This window comes from Euprymna scolopes, chromosome 19, assembly GCF_053919585.1.
Source record: "Euprymna scolopes isolate OS-2025 chromosome 19, ASM5391958v1, whole genome shotgun sequence".
Classification (NCBI taxonomy): domain Eukaryota; kingdom Metazoa; phylum Mollusca; class Cephalopoda; order Sepiida; family Sepiolidae; genus Euprymna; species Euprymna scolopes.
Window position 1 is genome coordinate 125,441,059 of NC_136500.1, and position 23,281 is coordinate 125,464,339.

Sequence of the window (23,281 nt, forward strand, 5' to 3'; positions counted from 1 at the left end):
CATCCTCTCTTGTTTAGACTTAGAAATTTTCAATTGAATACACGTTGACTTGTCTTGGTCTATAGGATTCTCATCAACCTATATCTACATCCCCTCTTGTTTAGACTTAGAAATTTTCAATTGAATACACGTTGACTTGTCTTGGTCAATAGGATTCTCATCAACCTATATCTACATCCCCTCTTGTTTGGACTTAGAAATTTTCAATTGAATACACGTTGACTTGTCTTGGTCTATAGGATTCTCATCAACCTATATCTACATCCCCTCTTGTTTGGACTTAGAAATTTTCAATTGAATACACGTTGACTTGTCTTGGTCAATAGGATTCTCATCAACCTATATCTACATCCCCTCTTGTTTGGACTTAGAAATTTTCAATTGAATACACGTTGACTTGTCTTGGTCAATAGGATTCTCATCAACCTATATCTACATCCCCTCTTGTTTGGACTTTAACATTTTTCAATTGAATACACGTTGAGAAGGCTTGGTCTATAGGATTCTCACCTATCTATACCTACATCCCCTCTTGTTTGGACTTAGAATTTTTCAATTGAATACAATCTGAGAAGGCTTGGTCTATAGGATTCTCACCTATCTATACCTACATCCCCTCTTGTTTGGACTTAGAACTTTTCAATTGAATACACGTTGAGAAGGCTTGGTCTATAGGATTCTCACCTATCTATACCTACATCCCCTTTTGTTTGGACTTAGACATTTTTCAATTGAATACACGTTGAGAAGGCTTGGTCTATAGGATTCTCACCTATCTATACCTACATCCCCTCTTGTTTGGACTTAGACATTTTTCAATTGAATACACGTTGAGAAGGCTTGGTCTATAGGATTCTCACCTCTCTATACCTACATCCCCTTTTGTTTGGACTTAGACATTTTTCAATTGAATACACGTTGAGAAGGCTTGGTCTATAGGATTGTCACCTATCTATACCTACATCCCCTCTTGTTTGGACTTAGAACTTTTCAATTGAATACACGTTGAGAAGGCTTGGTCTATAGGATTCTCACCTATCTATACCTACATCCCCTCTTGTTTGGACTTAGAACTTTTCAATTGAATACACGTTGAGAAGGCTTGGTCTATAGGATTCTCACCTATCTATACCTACATCCCCTCTTGTTTGGACTTAGAATTTTTTCAATTGAATACACGTTGAGAAGGCTTGGTCTATAGGATTCTCACCTCTCTATACCTACATCCCCTCTTGTTTGGACTTAGACATTTTTCAATTGAATACACGTTGAGAAGGCTTGGTCTATAGGATTGTCACCTATCTATACCTACATCCCCTCTTGTTTGGACTTAGAACTTTTCAATTGAATACACGTTGAGAAGGCTTGGTCTATAGGATTCTCACCTATCTATACCTACATCCCCTCTTGTTTGGACTTAGAATTTTTTCAATTGAATACACGTTGAGAAGGCTTGGTCTATAGGATTCTCACCTATCTATACCTACATCCCCTCTTGTTTGGACTTAGACATTTTTCAATTGAATACACGTTGAGAAGGCTTGGTCTATAGGATTCTCACCTATCTATACCTACATCCCCTCTTGTTTGGACTTAGAAATTTTCAATTGAATACAATCTGAGAAGGCTTGGTCTATAGGATTCTCACCTATCTATACCTACATCCCCTCTTGTTTGGACTTAGAATTTTTTCAATTGAATACACGTTGAGAAGGCTTGGTCTATAGGATTCTCACCTCTCTATACCTACATCCCCTCTTGTTTGGACTTAGACATTTTTCAATTGAATACACGTTGAGAAGGCTTGGTCTATAGGATTGTCACCTATCTATACCTACATCCCCTCTTGTTTGGACTTAGAACTTTTCAATTGAATACACGTTGACTTGTCTTGGTCAATAGGATTCTCATCAACCTATATCTACATCCCCTCTTGTTTAGACTTAGAAATTTTCAATTGAATACACGTTGACTTGTCTTGGTCAATAGGATTCTCATCAACCTATATCTACATCCCCTCTTGTTTGGACTTAGAAATTTTCAATTGAATACACGTTGACTTGTCTTGGTCAATAGGATTCTCATCAACCTATATCTACATCCCCTCTTGTTTGGACTTAGAAATTTTCAATTGAATACACGTTGACTTGACTTGGTCAATAGGATTCTCATCAACCTCTACCTACATCCCCTCTTGTTTAGACTTAGAAATTTTCAATTGAATACACGTTGACTTGTCTTGGTCTATAGGATTCTCATCAACCTATATCTACATCCCCTCTTGTTTGGACTTAGAAATTTTCATTTGAATACACGTTGACTTGACTTGGTCTATAGTATTGTAATCTACAAATACATACATCCCCTCTTGTTTGGACTTAGAAATTTTCAATTGAATACACGTTGACTTGTCTTGGTCAATAGGATTCTCATCAACCTATATCTACGTCCCCTCTTGTTTGGACTTAGAAATTTTCAATTGAATACACGTTGACTTGTCTTGGTCTATAGGATTCTCATCAACCTATATCTACATCCCCTCTTGTTTGGACTTAGAAATTTTCAATTGAATACACGTTGACTTGCCTTGGTCAATAGGATTCTCATCAACCTATACCTACATCCCCTCTTGTTTGGACTTAGAAATTTTCAATTGAATACACGTTGACTTGTCTTGGTCAATAGGATGCTCATCAACCTATATCTACGTCCCCTCTTGTTTGGACTTAGAAATTTTCAATTGAATACACGTTGACTTGTCTTGGTCAATAGGATTCTCATCAACCTATATCTACATCCCCTCTTGTTTGGACTTAGAAATTTTCAATTGAATACACGTTGACTTGTCTTGGTCAATAGGATGCTCATCAACCTATATCTACGTCCCCTCTTGTTTGGACTTAGAAATTTTCAATTGAATACACGTTGACTTGTCTTGGTCAATAGGATGCTCATCAACCTATACCTACATCCCCTCTTGTTTGGACTTAGAAATTTTCAATTGAATACACGTTGACTTGTCTTGGTCAATAGGATGCTCATCAACCTATATCTACGTCCCCTCTTGTTTGGACTTAGAAATTTTCAATTGAATACACGTTGACTTGCCTTGGTCTATAGGATTCTCATCAACCTATATCTACATCCCCTCTTGTTTGGACTTAGAAATTTTCAATTGAATACACGTTGACTTGTCTTGGTCAATAGGATTCTCATCAACCTATATCTACATCCCCTCTTGTTTAGACTTAGAAATTTTCAATTGAATACACGTTGACTTGTCTTGGTCTATAGGATTCTCATCAACCTATATCTACATCCTCTCTTGTTTAGACTTAGAAATTTTCAATTGAATACACGTTGACTTGTCTTGGTCTATAGGATTCTCATCAACCTATATCTACATCCCCTCTTGTTTAGACTTAGAAATTTTCAATTGAATACACGTTGACTTGTCTTGGTCAATAGGATTCTCATCAACCTATATCTACATCCCCTCTTGTTTGGACTTAGAAATTTTCAATTGAATACACGTTGACTTGTCTTGGTCTATAGGATTCTCATCAACCTATATCTACATCCCCTCTTGTTTGGACTTAGAAATTTTCAATTGAATACACGTTGACTTGTCTTGGTCAATAGGATTCTCATCAACCTATATCTACATCCCCTCTTGTTTGGACTTAGAAATTTTCAATTGAATACACGTTGACTTGTCTTGGTCAATAGGATTCTCATCAACCTATATCTACATCCCCTCTTGTTTGGACTTTAACATTTTTCAATTGAATACACGTTGAGAAGGCTTGGTCTATAGGATTCTCACCTATCTATACCTACATCCCCTCTTGTTTGGACTTAGAATTTTTCAATTGAATACAATCTGAGAAGGCTTGGTCTATAGGATTCTCACCTATCTATACCTACATCCCCTCTTGTTTGGACTTAGAACTTTTCAATTGAATACACGTTGAGAAGGCTTGGTCTATAGGATTCTCACCTATCTATACCTACATCCCCTTTTGTTTGGACTTAGACATTTTTCAATTGAATACACGTTGAGAAGGCTTGGTCTATAGGATTCTCACCTATCTATACCTACATCCCCTCTTGTTTGGACTTAGACATTTTTCAATTGAATACACGTTGAGAAGGCTTGGTCTATAGGATTCTCACCTCTCTATACCTACATCCCCTTTTGTTTGGACTTAGACATTTTTCAATTGAATACACGTTGAGAAGGCTTGGTCTATAGGATTGTCACCTATCTATACCTACATCCCCTCTTGTTTGGACTTAGAACTTTTCAATTGAATACACGTTGAGAAGGCTTGGTCTATAGGATTCTCACCTATCTATACCTACATCCCCTCTTGTTTGGACTTAGAACTTTTCAATTGAATACACGTTGAGAAGGCTTGGTCTATAGGATTCTCACCTATCTATACCTACATCCCCTCTTGTTTGGACTTAGAATTTTTTCAATTGAATACACGTTGAGAAGGCTTGGTCTATAGGATTCTCACCTCTCTATACCTACATCCCCTCTTGTTTGGACTTAGACATTTTTCAATTGAATACACGTTGAGAAGGCTTGGTCTATAGGATTGTCACCTATCTATACCTACATCCCCTCTTGTTTGGACTTAGAACTTTTCAATTGAATACACGTTGAGAAGGCTTGGTCTATAGGATTCTCACCTATCTATACCTACATCCCCTCTTGTTTGGACTTAGAATTTTTTCAATTGAATACACGTTGAGAAGGCTTGGTCTATAGGATTCTCACCTATCTATACCTACATCCCCTCTTGTTTGGACTTAGACATTTTTCAATTGAATACACGTTGAGAAGGCTTGGTCTATAGGATTCTCACCTATCTATACCTACATCCCCTCTTGTTTGGACTTAGAAATTTTCAATTGAATACAATCTGAGAAGGCTTGGTCTATAGGATTCTCACCTATCTATACCTACATCCCCTCTTGTTTGGACTTAGAATTTTTTCAATTGAATACACGTTGAGAAGGCTTGGTCTATAGGATTCTCACCTCTCTATACCTACATCCCCTCTTGTTTGGACTTAGACATTTTTCAATTGAATACACGTTGAGAAGGCTTGGTCTATAGGATTGTCACCTATCTATACCTACATCCCCTCTTGTTTGGACTTAGAACTTTTCAATTGAATACACGTTGAGAAGGCTTGGTCTATAGGATTCTCACCTATCTATACCTACATCCCCTCTTGTTTGGACTTAGAATTTTTTCAATTGAATACACGTTGAGAAGGCTTGGTCTATAGGATTCTCACCTATCTATACCTACATCCCCTCTTGTTTGGACTTAGACATTTTTCAATTGAATACACGTTGAGAAGGCTTGGTCTATAGGATTCTCACCTATCTATACCTACATCCCCTCTTGTTTGGACTTAGAAATTTTCAATTGAATACAATCTGAGAAGGCTTGGTCTATAGGATTCTCACCTATCTATACCTACATCCCCTCTTGTTTGGACTTAGAATTTTTTCAATTGAATACACGTTGAGAAGGCTTGGTCTATAGGATTCTCACCTATCTATACCTACATCCCCTCTTCTTTGGACTTAGAATTTTTCAATTGAATACAATCTGAGAAGGCTTGGTCTATAGGATTCTCACCTATCTATACCTACATCCCCTCTTCTTTGGACTTAGAATTTTTCAATTGAATACAATCTGAGAAGGCTTGGTCTATAGGATTCTCACCTATCTATACCTACATCCCCTCTTGTTTGGACTTAGAATTTTTCAATTGAATACAATCTGAGAAGGCTTGGTCTATAGGATTCTCACCTATCTATACCTACATCCCCTCTTCTTTGGACTTAGAATTTTTCAATTGAATACAATCTGAGAAGGCTTGGTCTATAGGATTCTCACCTATCTATACCTACATCCCCTCTTGTTTGGACTTAGAATTTTTTCAATTGAATACACGTTGAGAAGGCTTGGTCTATAGGATTCTCACCTATCTATACCTACATCCCCTCTTGTTTGGACTTAGACATTTTTTCAATTGAATACACGTTGAGAAGGCTTGGTCTATAGGATTCTCACCTATCTATACCTACATCCCCTCTTGTTTGGACTTAGACATTTTTCAATTGAATACACGTTTAGAAGGCTTGGTCTATAGGATTGTCACCTATCTATACCTACATCCCCTCTTGTTTGGACTTAGAAATTTTCAATTGAATACAATCTGAGAAGGCTTGGTCTATAGGATTCTCACCTATCTATACCTACATCCCCTCTTGTTTGGACTTAGAATTTTTCAATTGAATACAATCTGAGAAGGCTTGGTCTATAGGATTCTCACCTATCTATACCTACATCCCCTCTTGTTTGGACTTAGAATTTTTTCAATTGAATACACGTTGAGAAGGCTTGGTCTATAGGATTCTCACCTATCTATACCTACATCCCCTCTTGTTTCGACTTAGAATTTTTTCAATTGAATACACGTTGAGAAGGCTTGGTCTATAGGATTCTCACCTATCTATACCTACATCCCCTCTTTTTTCGACTTAGAAATTTTCAATTGAATACAATCTGAGAAGGCTTGGTCTATAGGATTCTCACCTATCTATACCTACATCCCCTCTTTTTTGGACTTAGAATTTTTTTAATTGAATACACGTTGAGAAGGCTTGGTCTATAGGATTCTCACCTATCTATACCTACATCCCCTCTTGTTTGGACTTAGAAATTTTCAATTGAATACAATCTGAGAAGGCTTGGTCTATAGGATTCTCACCTATCTATACCTACATCCCCTCTTAATGCAAAACATCTAGAATCATTATTTAATGCAAAACATCTAGAATCATTATTTAATGCAAAACATCTTGAATCATTATTTAATGCAAAACATCTAGAATCATTATTTAATGCAAAACATCTAGAATCATTATTTAATGCAAAACATCTAGAATCATTATTTAATGCAAAACATCTAGAATCATTATTTAATGCAAAACATCTAGAATCATTATTTAATGCAAAACATCTAGAATCATTATTTAATGCAAAATATCTAGAATCATTATTTAATGCAAACATCTAGGATCATTATTTAATGCAAAACATCTAGAATCATTATTTAATGCAAAACATCTAGAATCATTATTTAATGCAAAACATCTTGAATCATTATTTAATGCAAAACATCTAGAATCATTATTTAATGCAAAACATCTAGAATCATTATTTAATGCAAAACATCTAGAATCATTATTTAATGCAAAACATCTAGAATCATTATTTAATGCAAAACATCTAGAATCATTATTTAATGCAAACATCTAGGATCATTATTTAATGCAAAACATCTAGAATCATTATTTAATGCAAAATATCTAGAATCATTATTTAATGCAAAACATCTAGAATCATTATTTAATGCAAACATCTAGGATCATTATTTAATGCAAACATCTTGAATCATTATTTAATGCAAAACATCTAGAATCATTATTTAATGCAAAACATCTAGAATCATTATTTAATGCAAAACATCTAGAATCATTATTTAATGCAAAACATCTAGAATCATTATTTAATGCAAAACATCTTGAATCATGATTTAATGCAAAACATCTAGAATCATTATTTAATGCAAAATATCTAGAATCATTATTTAATGCAAAACATCTAGAATCATTATTTAATGCAAAACATCTAGAATCATTATTTAATGCAAACATCTAGAATCAGTATTTAATGCAAAACATCTAGAATCATTATTTAATGCAAACATCTTGAATCATTATTTAATGCAAAACATCTAGAATCATTATTTAATGCAAAACATCTAGAATCATTATTTAATGCAAACATCTAGGATCATTATTTAATGCAAAACATCTAGAATCATTATTTAATGCAAAACATCTAGAATCATTATTTAATGCAAACATCTAGGATCATTATTTAATGCAAAATATCTAGAATCATTATTTAATGCAAAACATCTAGAATCATTATTTAATGCAAAACATCTAAAATGATTATTTAATGCAAAACATCTAGAATCATTATTTAATGCAAAACATCTAGAATCATTATTTAATGCAAACATCTAGGATCATTATTTAATGCAAAATATCTAGAATCAGTATTTAATGCAAAACATCTAGAATCATTATTTAATGCAAACATCTAGGATCATTATTTAATGCAAAATATCTAGAATCATTATTTAATGCAAAACATCTAGAATCATTATTTAATGCAAAACATCTAAAATGATTATTTAATGCAAACGGTATTAAGATATAAATATATTTGTAAATTCTTGATTTAAGACGAGCGGAACTTTTTTTTTAATTTGAACAGATTAATGATAAATATTTTTTCTGTTTCGTTGAATCTGAAATGTAATTGTTTCGTTAAAGTAACTTATGTCTCAAAACCTATCAGACAGTAATGAGTTTCGTTTGGCGATATGTTGCACTCCTAAAAAAAAAAATAAGTAAAGAAAGTTGAATTTCTTCTTACATTTAAAGTAAAGTTAGATAATAATTTAATTTGACCTTGATATTGACGCAAGGTTCATGCATTGCTCGTATATACTGATATGAAAACGTTATGTTTATCTTCAATAAAATTTTTGGATGATTTGAGAAATTTCTTAGTAGGACGGCACTTGGAGTAAATGTGGTATTATGGTCATAGATGATTCTAATTAAGAGTACGATAGACATTTTCTAAAGTGTGAGAAAATGGGTGTTGTTGGTCATCCTTTATCAGCATGACTAGAAAATGTCTCGTACTTTGTTAAAATATAATTTTTATGTCTTGTGCAAATATTTCAAAGTGTAGTAGCTGTTCTATCTGTAGTCATTATGGGCAAATAGAACAAACAGAACTTTCCTCATATGTACAAATAAGGTTTGTCATAAAATTGTCATACTATTTATAGGCTGATTCAATTTTTATTCTCTGCTTTGATATTACTAGTTAAGTGATCTCATTGTTTTATTTTTTGTTTTCACGTATATCAGGCTGACACAAGGCTGTTGGCTCTGGAGGCTCTCCTTGGTGCATGAATTACATAACATTATGGTATGTTTATAATTCAGGAAAAGATAATTGTTGTATATTTTAATTTAATTTTTTTTGTTTGTTTTTCTGTTTTCTTATTTAAAAAATGCTGGAATTGGACGAGATGTGGCAAAGATGCTGTCGAAATGTGGTGCCAAAACCTATGCCCTCAGCAGGACTGAAGAACACCTGAAAACATTAGTAGCAGAGGTCAGATAATTTTTTTTTTTACATATTATATAAATAAATGAAAATAAATTAAAAAACATGCTTATCAGGTCCAGAAGCCACTCGACGTTAAAAGTTAATGAGATGGATGAATTGTTAGTTGAATGATGAATAATATTTTTTATTTTTTTTATTACATTTTCATCCCAAACAAGGCGCATTGCCACTTTGGTGTAGGGGGCTACTATGAGGGGCAACAGCTACTGGGATACTATGTAGGGAATTGGGCAGCAAGATGTCAGTTCATTATTAAAGTTGTAGATGTTGCATGGATTTTATTCAATAAATATTTCTAATTCCATTTCCTTTTTCTCTCTCATATGAATTAAATAAATTTTAAGTATGTAATTAAATTCTAACTTGCAACGTCAATTTTTAGAATTAAATATTTAAACTTTATGAATATAATACTTTTTTTATGTTAATATTACTAATTTTCATTCAATTTTTCATTCAACTGTTTTTATGTTAATATTACTAATTTTCAACTGTTTTTATGTTAATATTACTAATTTTCAACTGTTTTTATGTTAATATTACTAATTTTCAACATTTTTTTATGTTAATATTACTAATTTTCAACTGTTTTTATGTTAATATTACTAATTTTCAACTGTTTTTATGTTAATATTACTAATTTTCAACTGTTTTTATGTTAATATTACTAATTTTTAACTGTTTTTATTATTTCGCTTCACATTTTTATCTTTATGAACATTCCTATCATAATTGGAATTATTTTTATTTTATTATCAGATATATGCATTGACATCTTTTAAATCTCTTAAAATTTTAATGCAAAATTCTATTTTAAAAATAGTTTTACCTTAAATTATGTCTTAATTTACATTTTTCTTTCTCTTGTTTAATTTTTTATGGTTTGTTTTTACTTATGATTTTTTTTTAAATTAAAATATATTAAATTATCAGTAACATTAAAAAATAATTAACTTTAAATTAAATTATGCCTTTTTTTTACATGAATGATTTTATGGTCGTAAACACTTAAAAGCATTAGACCATTTAATTTGACAAACTTCTAATTCTCAATCTTTATTAGTGGTGCCATATGAATTCAAAGACATTTTTTTGTTCAGATATTCAACTAATATTATGAAGTATTTATCTTAAAATCTCACAGATTATAATACACTAAAAAGGGACATTAATAGTTTATTGGAAATTGATATTATTTACCTAGGTTTAGGGTTCCAATATTGAATCAAAACTTCTTGCCAGCAAAAGTAGTTCAAAATGAGAGTCAGCCAACAAACCCAGTTATCTATTATAAAGTGAAGTCGTATTCCTATCTGTTTAATATATACAAAAGGTGCGCTCGATATAAATGCAGGTGTAATTCAGGGGTCGGTCATGAACCTTTATTATTCCTGATATTCATAAATGATCTCCCTGATAAAATAGTCTCTGAGATAGGTGTATTTACTGACGACACCACACTGTATAACAGCACGAGGAGAAAACAAATGAAGACATATCTAAGGCAATGGCGGCAACCCTAGTCTGTAATGGAATGGGGTCAGAAATGGATGGTAACATTCAACGCTGCCAAGACTAAGCTCGTTTCCTTTAATAATTACATGAAACCTTACCAACCACCAATAGCTATGGCTAAAGATAAATTAACTGAAAGTATTTCATTCAAACTCCTCAGCTTAATGTTCACGAGGAACATAAGTTGAAACAGATACATTGAGAGCATTGCCAAGGCCGCTGTGAAGAAGGTGGGCTCTCTCTACCATGCTAGAAAGTTACTTACGCCAGAAAGTATCCTATACCTCTACAAGGCGACCATTCGCCCATGTATGGAGTATTGTTGTCGCATTTGAGCTGTTGCATCTGCTACTAGTCTCTCACTTCTGGACAAAGTTCAAAAGAAAGTCGCCAACCTGGCATGTCCTGAACTGTTATCTAATCTTAAACCTCTGTCTCATCGATGAAATGTTACATCCCTCTGCCTGTTTTACAAGTATTTTAATGGTGAATGCTCTGACGAACTACAAGCCCTTGTACCCCCTTGAGGTAAATACCCCTGACAAACAACAAAGTCCCACCCCTACACAGTAGAGATCCCTAGATGTAAGAAAGCCTTCTACTTTAATAGTTTCTTCCCCGGAACTGCTAGACTTTGGAATTCCCTTCCGGGTTCCTGCTTCCCCAACTGTACTGACATGCAGAAGTTCAAGTGTAATGTAAACAGACATCTTGCTGCTCAACTCCCTACATAGTATCCCTGCAACTTATTTCCCTGATAGTAGCCCCCTCCATCAAAGTGGCACTGTGCTTTGTTTGGGGTGAAAATGTTATAAAAAAATAAAAAATATTATTCATCATTCAACTAACAATTCATCCATCTCATTAACTTTTAATATCGAGTGGCTTCTGGACCTGATAGCATGTTTTTCTTTTATTTATTTTTATTTATTTATATAATATGTTAAAAATGTGCTTAAAAAAAAGTTAAATAATCTCAACGAGAAAACTTATCATACTTGCTAATGTCATATCTCTCTATATATAAAAGGCACTTTGTATATATGGGTCCTGGATATGACCTTAAATTATATCCGATGGTGAGGTCCCAGCTTGCAGGCTTTGGGGAGTATGGAGCCACCCTTTAATTGCCATTGCTCCCAGGTCCACTCTGACCCGGAGTTGTAGTACCTGTTAGGGTTCCAACTATAGGTTAAATAGAAACTGACTTGAAAAAAAACAAATATATTCTATTAAAAAATTTTTTCAAAATCAATGGATTCGGCATTAAATAACCTGAAAAGGGTTGATATGCCGTAAAACAAAAACATCCAACTTGTATGTGTAAACTTGTTCCCTATAGACTCTGAAACAGCTGAACCGTTTTTTCTTTGTTTTTTTTTATTTTCACTTAAATGTATTATTTTAGAAGTTCTACAGAATCTGCTCTGCTGGGCCTCAACTTCAGTATTCAATATGGTATCACTTCAATAACCAACATGGTCACAGAAAAGAACATAGAAAATCTTGTAGTCTATTTTTGTTCCATTGAATAAATTTACTTTCTTTTGTGTGTGTATTTTTTTTTTTTTGTCCTGAAACATGTTCTTTTATTACAGTGCCCTGAAATTCATGCCGTTGTGTGTGATTTGAGTGATTGGGACAAAACTTGTTCCACAGTTACCTCCCTTGGACCCATTGATCTTCTAGTCAATAACGCTGGCATTGGTATCCTGAATTCGTTTTTAGAAGCTAAGAAAGAAGACTTTGAGCAGTAAGTTTAGTTATTAGTTTTTCAATTATTTGGTTTCCACAGTTATTTTTCTTTCTTTTTTTTAAGAACTTCTATTTTTAGGCAGGAGAATTATTACAGCCCATTTTCCTTAAATTGCTTATTTTCAAGCTCATTCATTGGTTAGAGGTGTCCATATTTAACAGTCTTCCATCATGTTCATTAGTTCTTCTGATGACATCATCATAACTGGTCCACATATACATAATTTCTGGCCTTCCTTTTTTTAAAAATGTTTTGATTTCCACATTATTAGTTAGCATACACATTTATTTTTTGGGCTCAAATCAAGTTATTAAGTTAGATTTATGTCCAAGGAACCTATATCTAAAATTTCAATTGTTTATACCCAAAATTGGTGGAGGAGTTTGGTAGAGTTCTCAAAGGTCAAATCGTTAAACTTTGACCCCCTTAACAGCCAAATTTCTGGCCGAAAATGGATTACAAAGATTTTCCCAAATCTCCATACCCTGTATATTAAATATTGAGTCTGTAAACTGAAAATTGACAGTTATTGTGTAGGGAAATGTACATACACACTTTCACTTTTATAGATATATAGATAATCATTGCAAAGTTTTTTCAGTCTTGTTTTAATTAAAAATTATTGAAATTAGTAGGGCTTTTTTTAATAAAAATTATTGAAAACACTTTTTGTGCTATATTTTTTAAAGAATAATTATTGAAAACACCTTTTAAAATCTTTTAAAACTATAGTTTGTGTGTTTGCTATTATATTGTATTTGCCTCATAACTAAAGACGTCTTAATACATAATGTGTATTTGAATAATTTTGACTTTCAACCTTTCAGGACATTCAGTGTCAATTTGAATGCAGTAGTGAATGTATCACAGGCAAGTCAACTTTGATATTTCTGTGAATCTTCAAGAAAAAAACTTAATTTTCTCAAGGTTATTTTAACTCTTTTTGTTTATAAGCAAACTAAAAAAGTCATTTATTTTCTTTTTGGTTAACAACACATTGCATCAATTTCTTTTTAGAACAAAAATGAAAAAAAAAACACATTTATTCACCATTGTCACTAGTTTTGTATTATTAGAGTGGGCTATTGTTCAGGAGAGTTGGAGAAATGTCTGAAATTATAAAGCTTTCTGAAACAAAAAAAATGTCTGCATTTCATAAATAAAAGCCTGTTAGTAAAACTCTGAGAAAGCAAGTTAATATGTTTAATTGCTATGTATGTATGTATGTATATTATTATTATTATTATTATTATTATATATATTATTATTATTGTAATATATATATATACTATTATTATTATAATATACATATTATTATTATTATTGTAATATATATATATACTATTATTATTATAATATACATATTATTATTATTATTATAATATATATATATTATTATTATTATTATAATAATATATATATATTATTATTATAATAATATATATATATATTATTATAATATTAATAATATATATATATTATAATAATATATATATATATTATTACAATATTAATAATATATATTATAATAATAATATATATATATATATTATTACAATATTAATAATATATATTATAATAATAATATATATATATATATTATTATAATATTAATAATATATATTATAATAATACTATGTATATATATATATATTATAATATTAATAATATATATATTATAATAATAATATATATATTATTATAATATTAATAATATATATATATTATAATAATAATATATATATATATATTATAATAATAATATGTATATATATATATTATAATAATAATATGTATATATATATATTATTATAATAATATGTATATATATATATTATTATAATAATAATTATATATATATATATTATTATAATAATAATTATATATATATATTATTATAATAATAATTATATATATATATTATTATAATAATAATTATATATATATATATATATATATATATATATATATATAATGATTATGTAATTTATATGACTAAAAAAAAACAAAATATTCCAATTGTTGCATCTTTAAGTAAGTAGTTTGTATGGACTCTGTTTTGGTCAGGGAGACTTTTTTTTTTTTACATGGAGGTCACCACTTATCAAGGCCTAGAAGCCACTCTGGGATAAGGGTTAATGCGTGTATAGTAATCAATGGGATAGTAATTGTTAGTAATGGAGATTTGATAAAGTGTCTTACTTAAGGGGGGGAGCGGTTCATCAGGAATTTGTTTATATTAGACTTGAAGACATCCCAGTTGTAGTCAGGTGGATTTTCCTGTGTTAAGTGGCATAAGCCATTGAAAAATATATTCAAATGCATTTAGGTGATCCTCAATGATCATTGCTGTCTTCATTGTCGATTTTGGGGTTCTTGCTCATCAGATCAGACCCCTATTTTTTTTGCAAAATTAATCATTCCCCTTTTTCCATTTGCAAGTCAGCCAATGAAAAGGAAGCGTGTATTCAAAAATTAATAATAAAATTGCTATGTTCTTATCGAGTCGATTCATTTATTGGATCATTTAATCTAACCAAATTAATTTTTTAAAAATCATATGGGACTCATAGATTTAAACTTAAAGTAAAACTATAACAACGCAATCATAAATAACAGATGGAGTTTTAAATTACTAAAGTTAAAATACATAACCAAAACTTTCAGATGCCATGCTGGTTATAATTGTTGTCATATATTTCAACTGATTTTAAACGCTTCCTTGCTCGGCTAGTTGTAATAACTTGCAAATATCATAGTCGAAATTCTGCTGGGTCTCCCTGCTGTTGGCGGCCATTTACTTTTTTTTTTTTACTCCATGCCTAAAGAAACTTCAGCCATATATATATATATATATATATATTAATTCTTATTATGAATATTTCATCTAATCTTATATGTATTATAATACATACTTAGATAATTGCCACTTATATACTACTAGAAAATAAATGTAAACCTAAAATATTTTGTGACTTCATCACCACCAGAACACAAGATTTTATGTTATTGACATAAATACACCTGTTTGTGTTGGCAAAAGTGTGTTCATTTTTATGGTGCTTATTGCGATCAATAAATCTTTTGTTTAAGCCAAGATATGTTCATCTAAACCGCAAGAACTTTCTTGTCAACCTAAATAATTTTCATGTGCATAATATATATTTAGCTGATTGGCATCAATAAACATGACCAATTTAAAAAGAAAATGTTCTCTTTAGCAGTTTCTCTTAGTTTTTAAAAATTTATCACACATTTTTTTTTCATTTTGGATATTTTTTCTTGATGAAATAATTCTATTCACTGAAAATTGTTTCAAAATTTGTGCACTTCAGGTGGTTGTGAAAAGAATGATTGCAGATTCACGCAAAGGGTCTATCGTGAATGTCTCCAGCCAAGCGTCTATTATTGGACTGAAAAATCATGCTGCTTATTGTAGCAGCAAAGGCGCCCTTGATGCACTCACCAGAGTTATGGCCTTGGAACTAGGACCTTTTGGGGTGCGTGTGACCAGCATATATTTCATTAAAACTTTTCAAATTTTGAAATAATCTCTTTTCAAAGGAAAGCATTTCAGTTGTCAACTTTGAAATTTAAAGCGTGTAAAATTTTAAGGGGGATGTTGTAGTTTGCTTGGAATTATTTGAAGATTATGACAATCAAGTCTTGTAGGAAAAAAAAAAAAAGAATACAGGGTGACCAAAAAAAACGGGCCCCAACTCTAATTAGGCCTCGTTTCTTAGTGTTTTGTCCGAATGAAATGAAACTTTGGTCATAACTAGTTTATTATATTCAAAACATCACATCAAAACACTAGGGTCTTTGGCCTTTGTTTTCTCCATTGACTGTAAAATGCTCAGAAAAACAATTGAATGTCCACTGTTTTTTTTTTGGGGGGGGGGGTCACCCTGTATGTGCAAATTTTTTTCTTCTCCTGGAGATGAGTTATACCTCAAAGATTGAAGAACTTAACACCACATTACCGTCCTGGTGCGATACATCATGTTGATAAATATTTTATAATGGAAAAACTCAATCATGTTCTGCAAAGCTAAACAAAATTTTTGTTTCTGTATAAAACAAGCAAACCAAACACCATGAATAAATATTTAAAGATATAAAGAACTTGAAGTATAAAAACGTTTTACAAAAATGACTGAATTCAGCATTAAAGAACTGGAAAAGGGTTGGTATGACATAAAACAACCAAACCAGAATTCCGTCTTTTTTGCGTCACTTATATTGAAATAGATGGAGATCTAAACTGGCAGCATCCGAGGCTCTTCAGATAATGGTCACTGAACGACATGGTATCTAGCATTCAAGTGATTCCTAGATGCAGGTTCTTGTTGCTGAATAAGAGATCATTTGAATCTAAATATCACAATGCAACTTGACGGCAATAAATAAACGAGCAAGGCGGTATTAGTCAACATCCGTGCATAATGCAGCCAAAGAAACAGAACACATGTCCTCGCATTCATTTGGTCCTTCGAGATGAACAGGGGTCAAGTATTCAAACGGTGACCACTACTATGGTAACTATCTTGTTAGCTACAACTATCGAAGAAGAATACTCGTTTCAGGACAAGTCAAATTAATTTCCGAACAGAACAGTTTTGCATCACTTTTATGTTCCATTACGAAATTTAAAATAACAGCATATACTAAACTTTATGTTTGGAATCCTTGTTGTAATTTTGATCCAGATCCATTAGATGATTTTGATTCTAGAAAATGTCTCAACCTAATTAGAGTTGAGGCCCGTTTTTTTTGGTGGGGGGGGTCACCCTGTATATATATATAATGTGTATGTGTTTATAATAGATGTGTGCTTATAATGCTAATGTAAAGTAAACCCAATTAGTGCAATATGAAAAGAATAAAGCAACAGAAAGTGCTTCTTCATGTTTTGAATTATTTAATTTATATTTCAACGTTATAACTTTATTTACAAAATGTTTCAAAGTAACAGTCGTGAATCATGATCGTTTTTTTTTTATGCCCCAATAAGACTTCACTTATATTTTGAATTTTTTGGTTTAGATTCGTGTGAATTGTGTCAACCCAACTGTGGTATTGACAGAGATGGGCTTGACCTACTGGAGTGATCCAGCCAAATCTGAAGCCATGCTCAATCGAATTCCATTGAAAAAATTTGCTGGTAAGTTAAAAGATTTTAGCTTTTTTCATTGTCCCCCACCCCCAAGGATTTTTCTATATTTTTGTTTGAAATTGCATTTTCATTGCTGAATGGGCAGATACTTTTATATGCATCCAGGCACCTCCAACAGAACTTTGATTATCGGCTGTCACACTTAAAATATTTTTATTGATCTGTTATGCTTAACTAGCTAACAGTGCATAATAGTCAACCACCTCAGCAGAAATAACCTTCTTAGTGACATGCAATATGGTTTCCGTTCTGCTAGATCTACAGCAGATGTGCTAACGGTTATATCTCATAAGATTAGTGAATCTCTCGACAAAGGCTTCCTTTCTAGGGCAATTGCTCTTGACATATCAAAGGCCTTCGATAAGGTATGACAAGGCCTACTTCACGAGATTTCCAGCTACGGTATAACTGGAAACGTTTCCCCAATTATTAAATCATTTCTCTCTGATAGGCTCATAAGAGTAGTGGTTGATGGGCAGAAATCAGAGGCCCACAGTATTAATGCTGGGGTCTCTCCTGGGCCCAACTCTTTTCCTGATCTACATCAATGATCTCCCAAAACACATACTTAAATCATTTGTGACATCTATGCTGATGACACGACCATCTATGGCAACACATCAAAGGCCGTAAATGACAAAGTTCTTACTGATTCTCTCTCCTCTGATCTTGAGCGCATGGTACAGTGGGGGAAGAGGTGGCTGGTTACTTTTAATGCATCTAAAACCAAGCTCTGATCCCCATCTGGCATCAATTGAAATGGATGGCTCTCGTCTTGGGGAGGCTCCATGTTTTGACAAGCATCTGGGATTGACCTTTACTCTGAAATGGAACACGTGCATCAAGTCTGTTGCCAAGGTCGCTGGAAAAATGGTAGGATCCTTCTACCATTCCAGATGATATCTCACTGCTGGTGCAATTCTCTATCTATATAAAAGCCAAGTACATCCAAGGATGGAGTACTGCTGCCATATCCGGGCAGTAGCTGCTAAAAACAGCCTATCCTGCCTTGACAGAGTAAAAAATAGTCTTTGTGTCTTAGTGGGGGGATGCCCTTTTCTCTTCTCTGCAACCTCTCTCTCACAGAAGAGACGTTGTGAGCCTGTCATTGTTTTATCATTATTTCCATGGAAAGTGCTCGTCTGAGCTCCAATCTCTGGTTCCCCCCTTGCCAATCTTTCACAAAAAACACCCGTCTAGCTGAAACTACTGTCAATAATTTTCCACACTCTTTATCTATGCCTAAATCAAAACGTAGATTCCATGAGCAAAGCTTCTTTCTTAGAAGTGCACGCCTGTGAAACTCTTTTCCGTTTGCCTGTTTCCCACCTGACTACAACTTGGATGTTTTCAAGTCCAACATCAATAAATTCCTGATAAACCGCCCCCTTAAGTAAGACATTTTATCAGATCTCCATTACTAATGATTACCGCGATATTGTCCCATTGATACATGCAATAACCCTTATCCCCCGAGTGGCTTCCGGGCCTTGATAAGTGGTGACTACCATGTAAAAAAAACATTGAATTTTCTCAAAATTTCCAATTCTGATGTAAAAAGAATGAGAAATGTTGATTAAAAATTATGTTTTCATAATATCCTCCTCCATCCCCCTGTTATTTGACATGAAAATAGTTTAACAATATGGTCAAGCTGAGATAAGTAGGTCCCGCAGACGAGCCTCGTTCTGATATTCAGAAAATTTAGGTTAACAACTGGTGAAGCTACCGAAAAGTCACCCTTTTGAATAAAGAAGGATATAAACAATATTTTTAAAATTAATTTCTTAATTTTGCTTAAAAACAAAATGTCAACACATATAAAGAAAATATTTTAGAAAATAATTTCTTAATTTTAAATAAAAATTGATTGTAAAGAAATCTTTTTTTTTGTTTTAAATAATTATTGAAAAATATTGCAAAGTGTTTACATAGCTGGTTCTTTGGGATAATAGGGGCGCCTGAAACCTCCCTTCCAAAACGAAAACTGCTTTAGTGTTTTTACTATTTTAAAGCGCTTTTTTTTTAAAGTTTGAAACACAAGTAGTGGCTAGTTAACTTAGAACAACAAGTGCGCATGGAGGAAATTCTTCAGGGTTTAAATGTATTATAATGCTTTTATGGTGGTCAAAAAAAGTTTTTCAGCTGCCATATTACTTCCCATTTACTTGCCTCCCCACGTGGGCAGAGTTAGACACAAGGTCGGTTTTTAATGTAGAGAAGCATTTATTACTAAAAAAACGAAATGGTGAAATATAAAAGCAAGTTAAGCTAAAAGTTAAAAAAAAAAAACATGTTTTATTTTTTTAATTCCAAGAATTAAAGAAAGAAAAAAATTCAAAGAAATGTTGAACGTTTATTGCTATAAATATAACGAAGCACCGGTGTCACATTTCATACAACCTAACTGTCAAGATTTTTCAGAACGAGGCTCGTCTGCTGGACCTACTTATCTCAGCTGCGCCAACAATATTTATATGAATATTTAATTCAAGAAAATTTATGTCAAAACTTGTAAACGTTTCGGTTGCTGTAACTTTAAACTGTCTTCCTGTGTATCTTGTCAAACTCGGGAATCTTTTTACCAAACTCGAATCTTTCTTTGTTTTTAGTAGTGACATAATGAATAAAGTATCTAAGTACAATTCACTTCTAAGTGAAGCTTTTCTGGAGGTCCAAGGTTCAATCTTTAGTGCGGTGTGGGAAGTACAATGAATACAATTGAAAATTACGCAAGACTTCTACTTGGTCATCGCTGATAGATTAATAAATTTATAAGGTAATAATGGTTTTTATTCTTGGTATTATTGACACTTGAAAACAACTATAAAAAATAATATTAAGGAAATTAAAATTTGTTATTCTCATTACAAAAATGCTAAATCTTTTGCACATATATACATCATCATTATTATTATATATGTATTATTATATATGTAATATATATACATACACACACATTGGTCTTTATTATGGAGAGTTATTAATTGTGCCTTTTTTTCCAGAGGTTGAAGATGTTGTCTACACCATTTTGTTTCTGCTGAGCAATAAATCCATGTCAACCACCGGTTCTGTTCATCCTGTTGATGGAGGCACCCTTTGTTGCTAATAAATCTTTGACTTGGATTCCATTTTTTTTTTCTCTGAACGATTCTACTAAGTCTTCTTTCCAGAAAATGTTCAAAAATTATGGTGCTAAAAATAAAAAAGTGTGTTTATGCAAAACTTTGAAACAATATAAGTAAAAATTTTCTCCTCTGCGTGTTTTGTCATTTTTTGAAAGTGGGAACTATTCCCAATATGTTATGCATTATTCTATTCTCATTGTGAACTATACATATATATATATATATATATATATATGCATGAATAAATATATATTATTCCAAACAATTTAAAACAAAAAAACTCGGAATAACATTTTTGCATGGCTAATGACCCCCTCATTCTAAATCCGAAAGGTGAAAGAAAAACTCCTTTTAAGAAGTAAAATATTCAGAATTTTAGGTCCAATGGCTTAAATTTCAAAATGCAAAAACATCCAGTTAAACGTTCATAAAAGAAATTGGTCTTTTCGGTTGTACTGCATTTGCAGAAAGCTAAAATTCAGTCAAGGAAAAGTGCAAATGGATACATAACCAACAAACATACGCTTCCATTGTTTTTTGTTCCCCCCCCCCAATTGTTTAATGTATATATATTTTTTAACTGTTTTTCTTACAATTTATGATTGAATATCATAAATTGTTTTTTTATCTAATGTATCAACCAGCAAATTTCTAGCTTTGCTGCAATCATAATTTGCTAATTGCTTACCGTCCTCTGATTAGAAGAATAGCAAGAGTGATACTATTCACATTCCCTAAAGTGTTAAGACACACAAAAAGAGTGGAAAAACTAAAATAAAAAGAGGAAATAAGTATAAGAAGCAAGGTTAGTAGAAAGACAATTGGGAGTAAGTGGTTCACTAAAGCACACAAAGATCATCTGAACTAGGATTGTTAATCAAGTTATGGTGGCCAAAAAACCGGACATAAAGGTCGAAATATTCAGAGGTAGTTCACAGAGAGTTTTAGTGGTGGCAATTAGTTTTGTGACAGTTTTACAACAATTTTTCAGTTAGAGATAGTCGATTGCAGGTTGCTGCTTGGATCAGATGAGAAAAGTTTAGGAGGCAGAGATGACCTGACATCAACCAAGGTGTGAACGTTAGCGGTAAGACGGTTAATCATGTCACACACATGCAAAGTACAACTGATATTTGCAGAATTTGTGTTGTGATTTTTTTTATGTTTGTGAGCCATTGCGGTTGCTCCTACTGCAGTGAGAGACGATGACATGGAAACGGTGTTGAGATTGGCGATTGTTGTGGGCGGGGGAACACATGGTTGCACACAGGCGATACTAAGAATATAATTAAGGATTACTTAAGATTTCTACCTGGTCATGGCTGACGAACTGAAAACAATGCCTTGTAGAATAAATATAGATTGCAGTTTGAAATTCTGTACAGATTTCAAAGTTACACATAAACAGTCCGACAAGACACATCTGAAGAAGGCCAAAGGTGGCATCAGCCGAAACGTTGTGGGAAGAATATTCAAGATGAAAAGAGTATAAAAATCCATCAAAGATGTTTAGTTTTATTAAGATTATACAAATTAAAACAAAGGCCAACATATAAAAGCCACAGTCAGTTTATTATTTTGAAAATTTTAAAATAAAGCACCAGTTTCGATATTCAAGTAAAAAATAACAAAAGAAATGATCCTTCACTTTATGGCCATGAACTAAATTGACAATATTAATCCAAAAGAATTGATTGTTGAGTTTTATTGAACCACAAAAAAATGACTTTAAGGTGCAGCAATACAACTCTATAAGAGACTGTCGATTGATTATGTGTTAGTTTGAAATAACATTTTCATTGGTCTGTCAAACTTTAGTTTGAAATAACATTTTCTTCAGTCTGTTAAGCTTCAGTTTGGAATAGCATTTTGTCATTTTATCAGCTTCAATTTAAAATAGTATTTTCATTGATCTGTGATGCTTCAGTTTCACATAGCATTATCGTCAGTTTGAAATAATGCTTTTTTTGTTCTGTTATGCGTGTTTGAAACAGCATTTTCTCCAGTTTGAAATAGCATTTTCGTTTCTAAACCTCGAATAAATGCATCTCAGATTCTCTATTCTTATATTATGATAGAGAATAAAGATGAACAGAAATCCAATTTCTCTTTACCCTTAAGAACTCGAAATAATCGTTGCATCAAATTTTCGACAAGCAAATTTGGCATTTTATGATTTTACTATAAGAGATTATCCTAGGATCCTTTTTCCCTGACGTAAAGTGAGCATAGGATTGAAAAGAATCTAGCTTCTGACATTAGTAACATCTTACTAATGTCTGTGTATGTATATTCATTACTGTACTCTCCATTGTAATAAACTTTTCTTTCTTCCTTTATACTGATGTAGCAGGTGTTCTTTCAGCTCAGTAACAAAGATAAAACCGGAG

General features: G+C 32.3%; 1 protein-coding gene across 1 annotated transcript; it reads left to right on the plus strand.

Moving 5' to 3' along the window:
- Positions 1–9,226: 9,226 nt before the first annotated feature.
- LOC145240339 (L-xylulose reductase-like) lies at positions 9,227–20,872 on the plus strand. Its single transcript, XM_080103919.1, has 6 exons — positions 9,227–9,301; positions 12,430–12,584; positions 13,415–13,457; positions 15,923–16,087; positions 17,634–17,751; positions 20,769–20,872. The coding sequence occupies exons 1-6, from the start codon at positions 9,227–9,229 to the stop codon at positions 20,870–20,872; spliced, it is 660 nt and encodes a 219-aa protein (XP_079960045.1).
- The last annotated feature ends 2,409 nt before the right edge of the window (positions 20,873–23,281 follow it).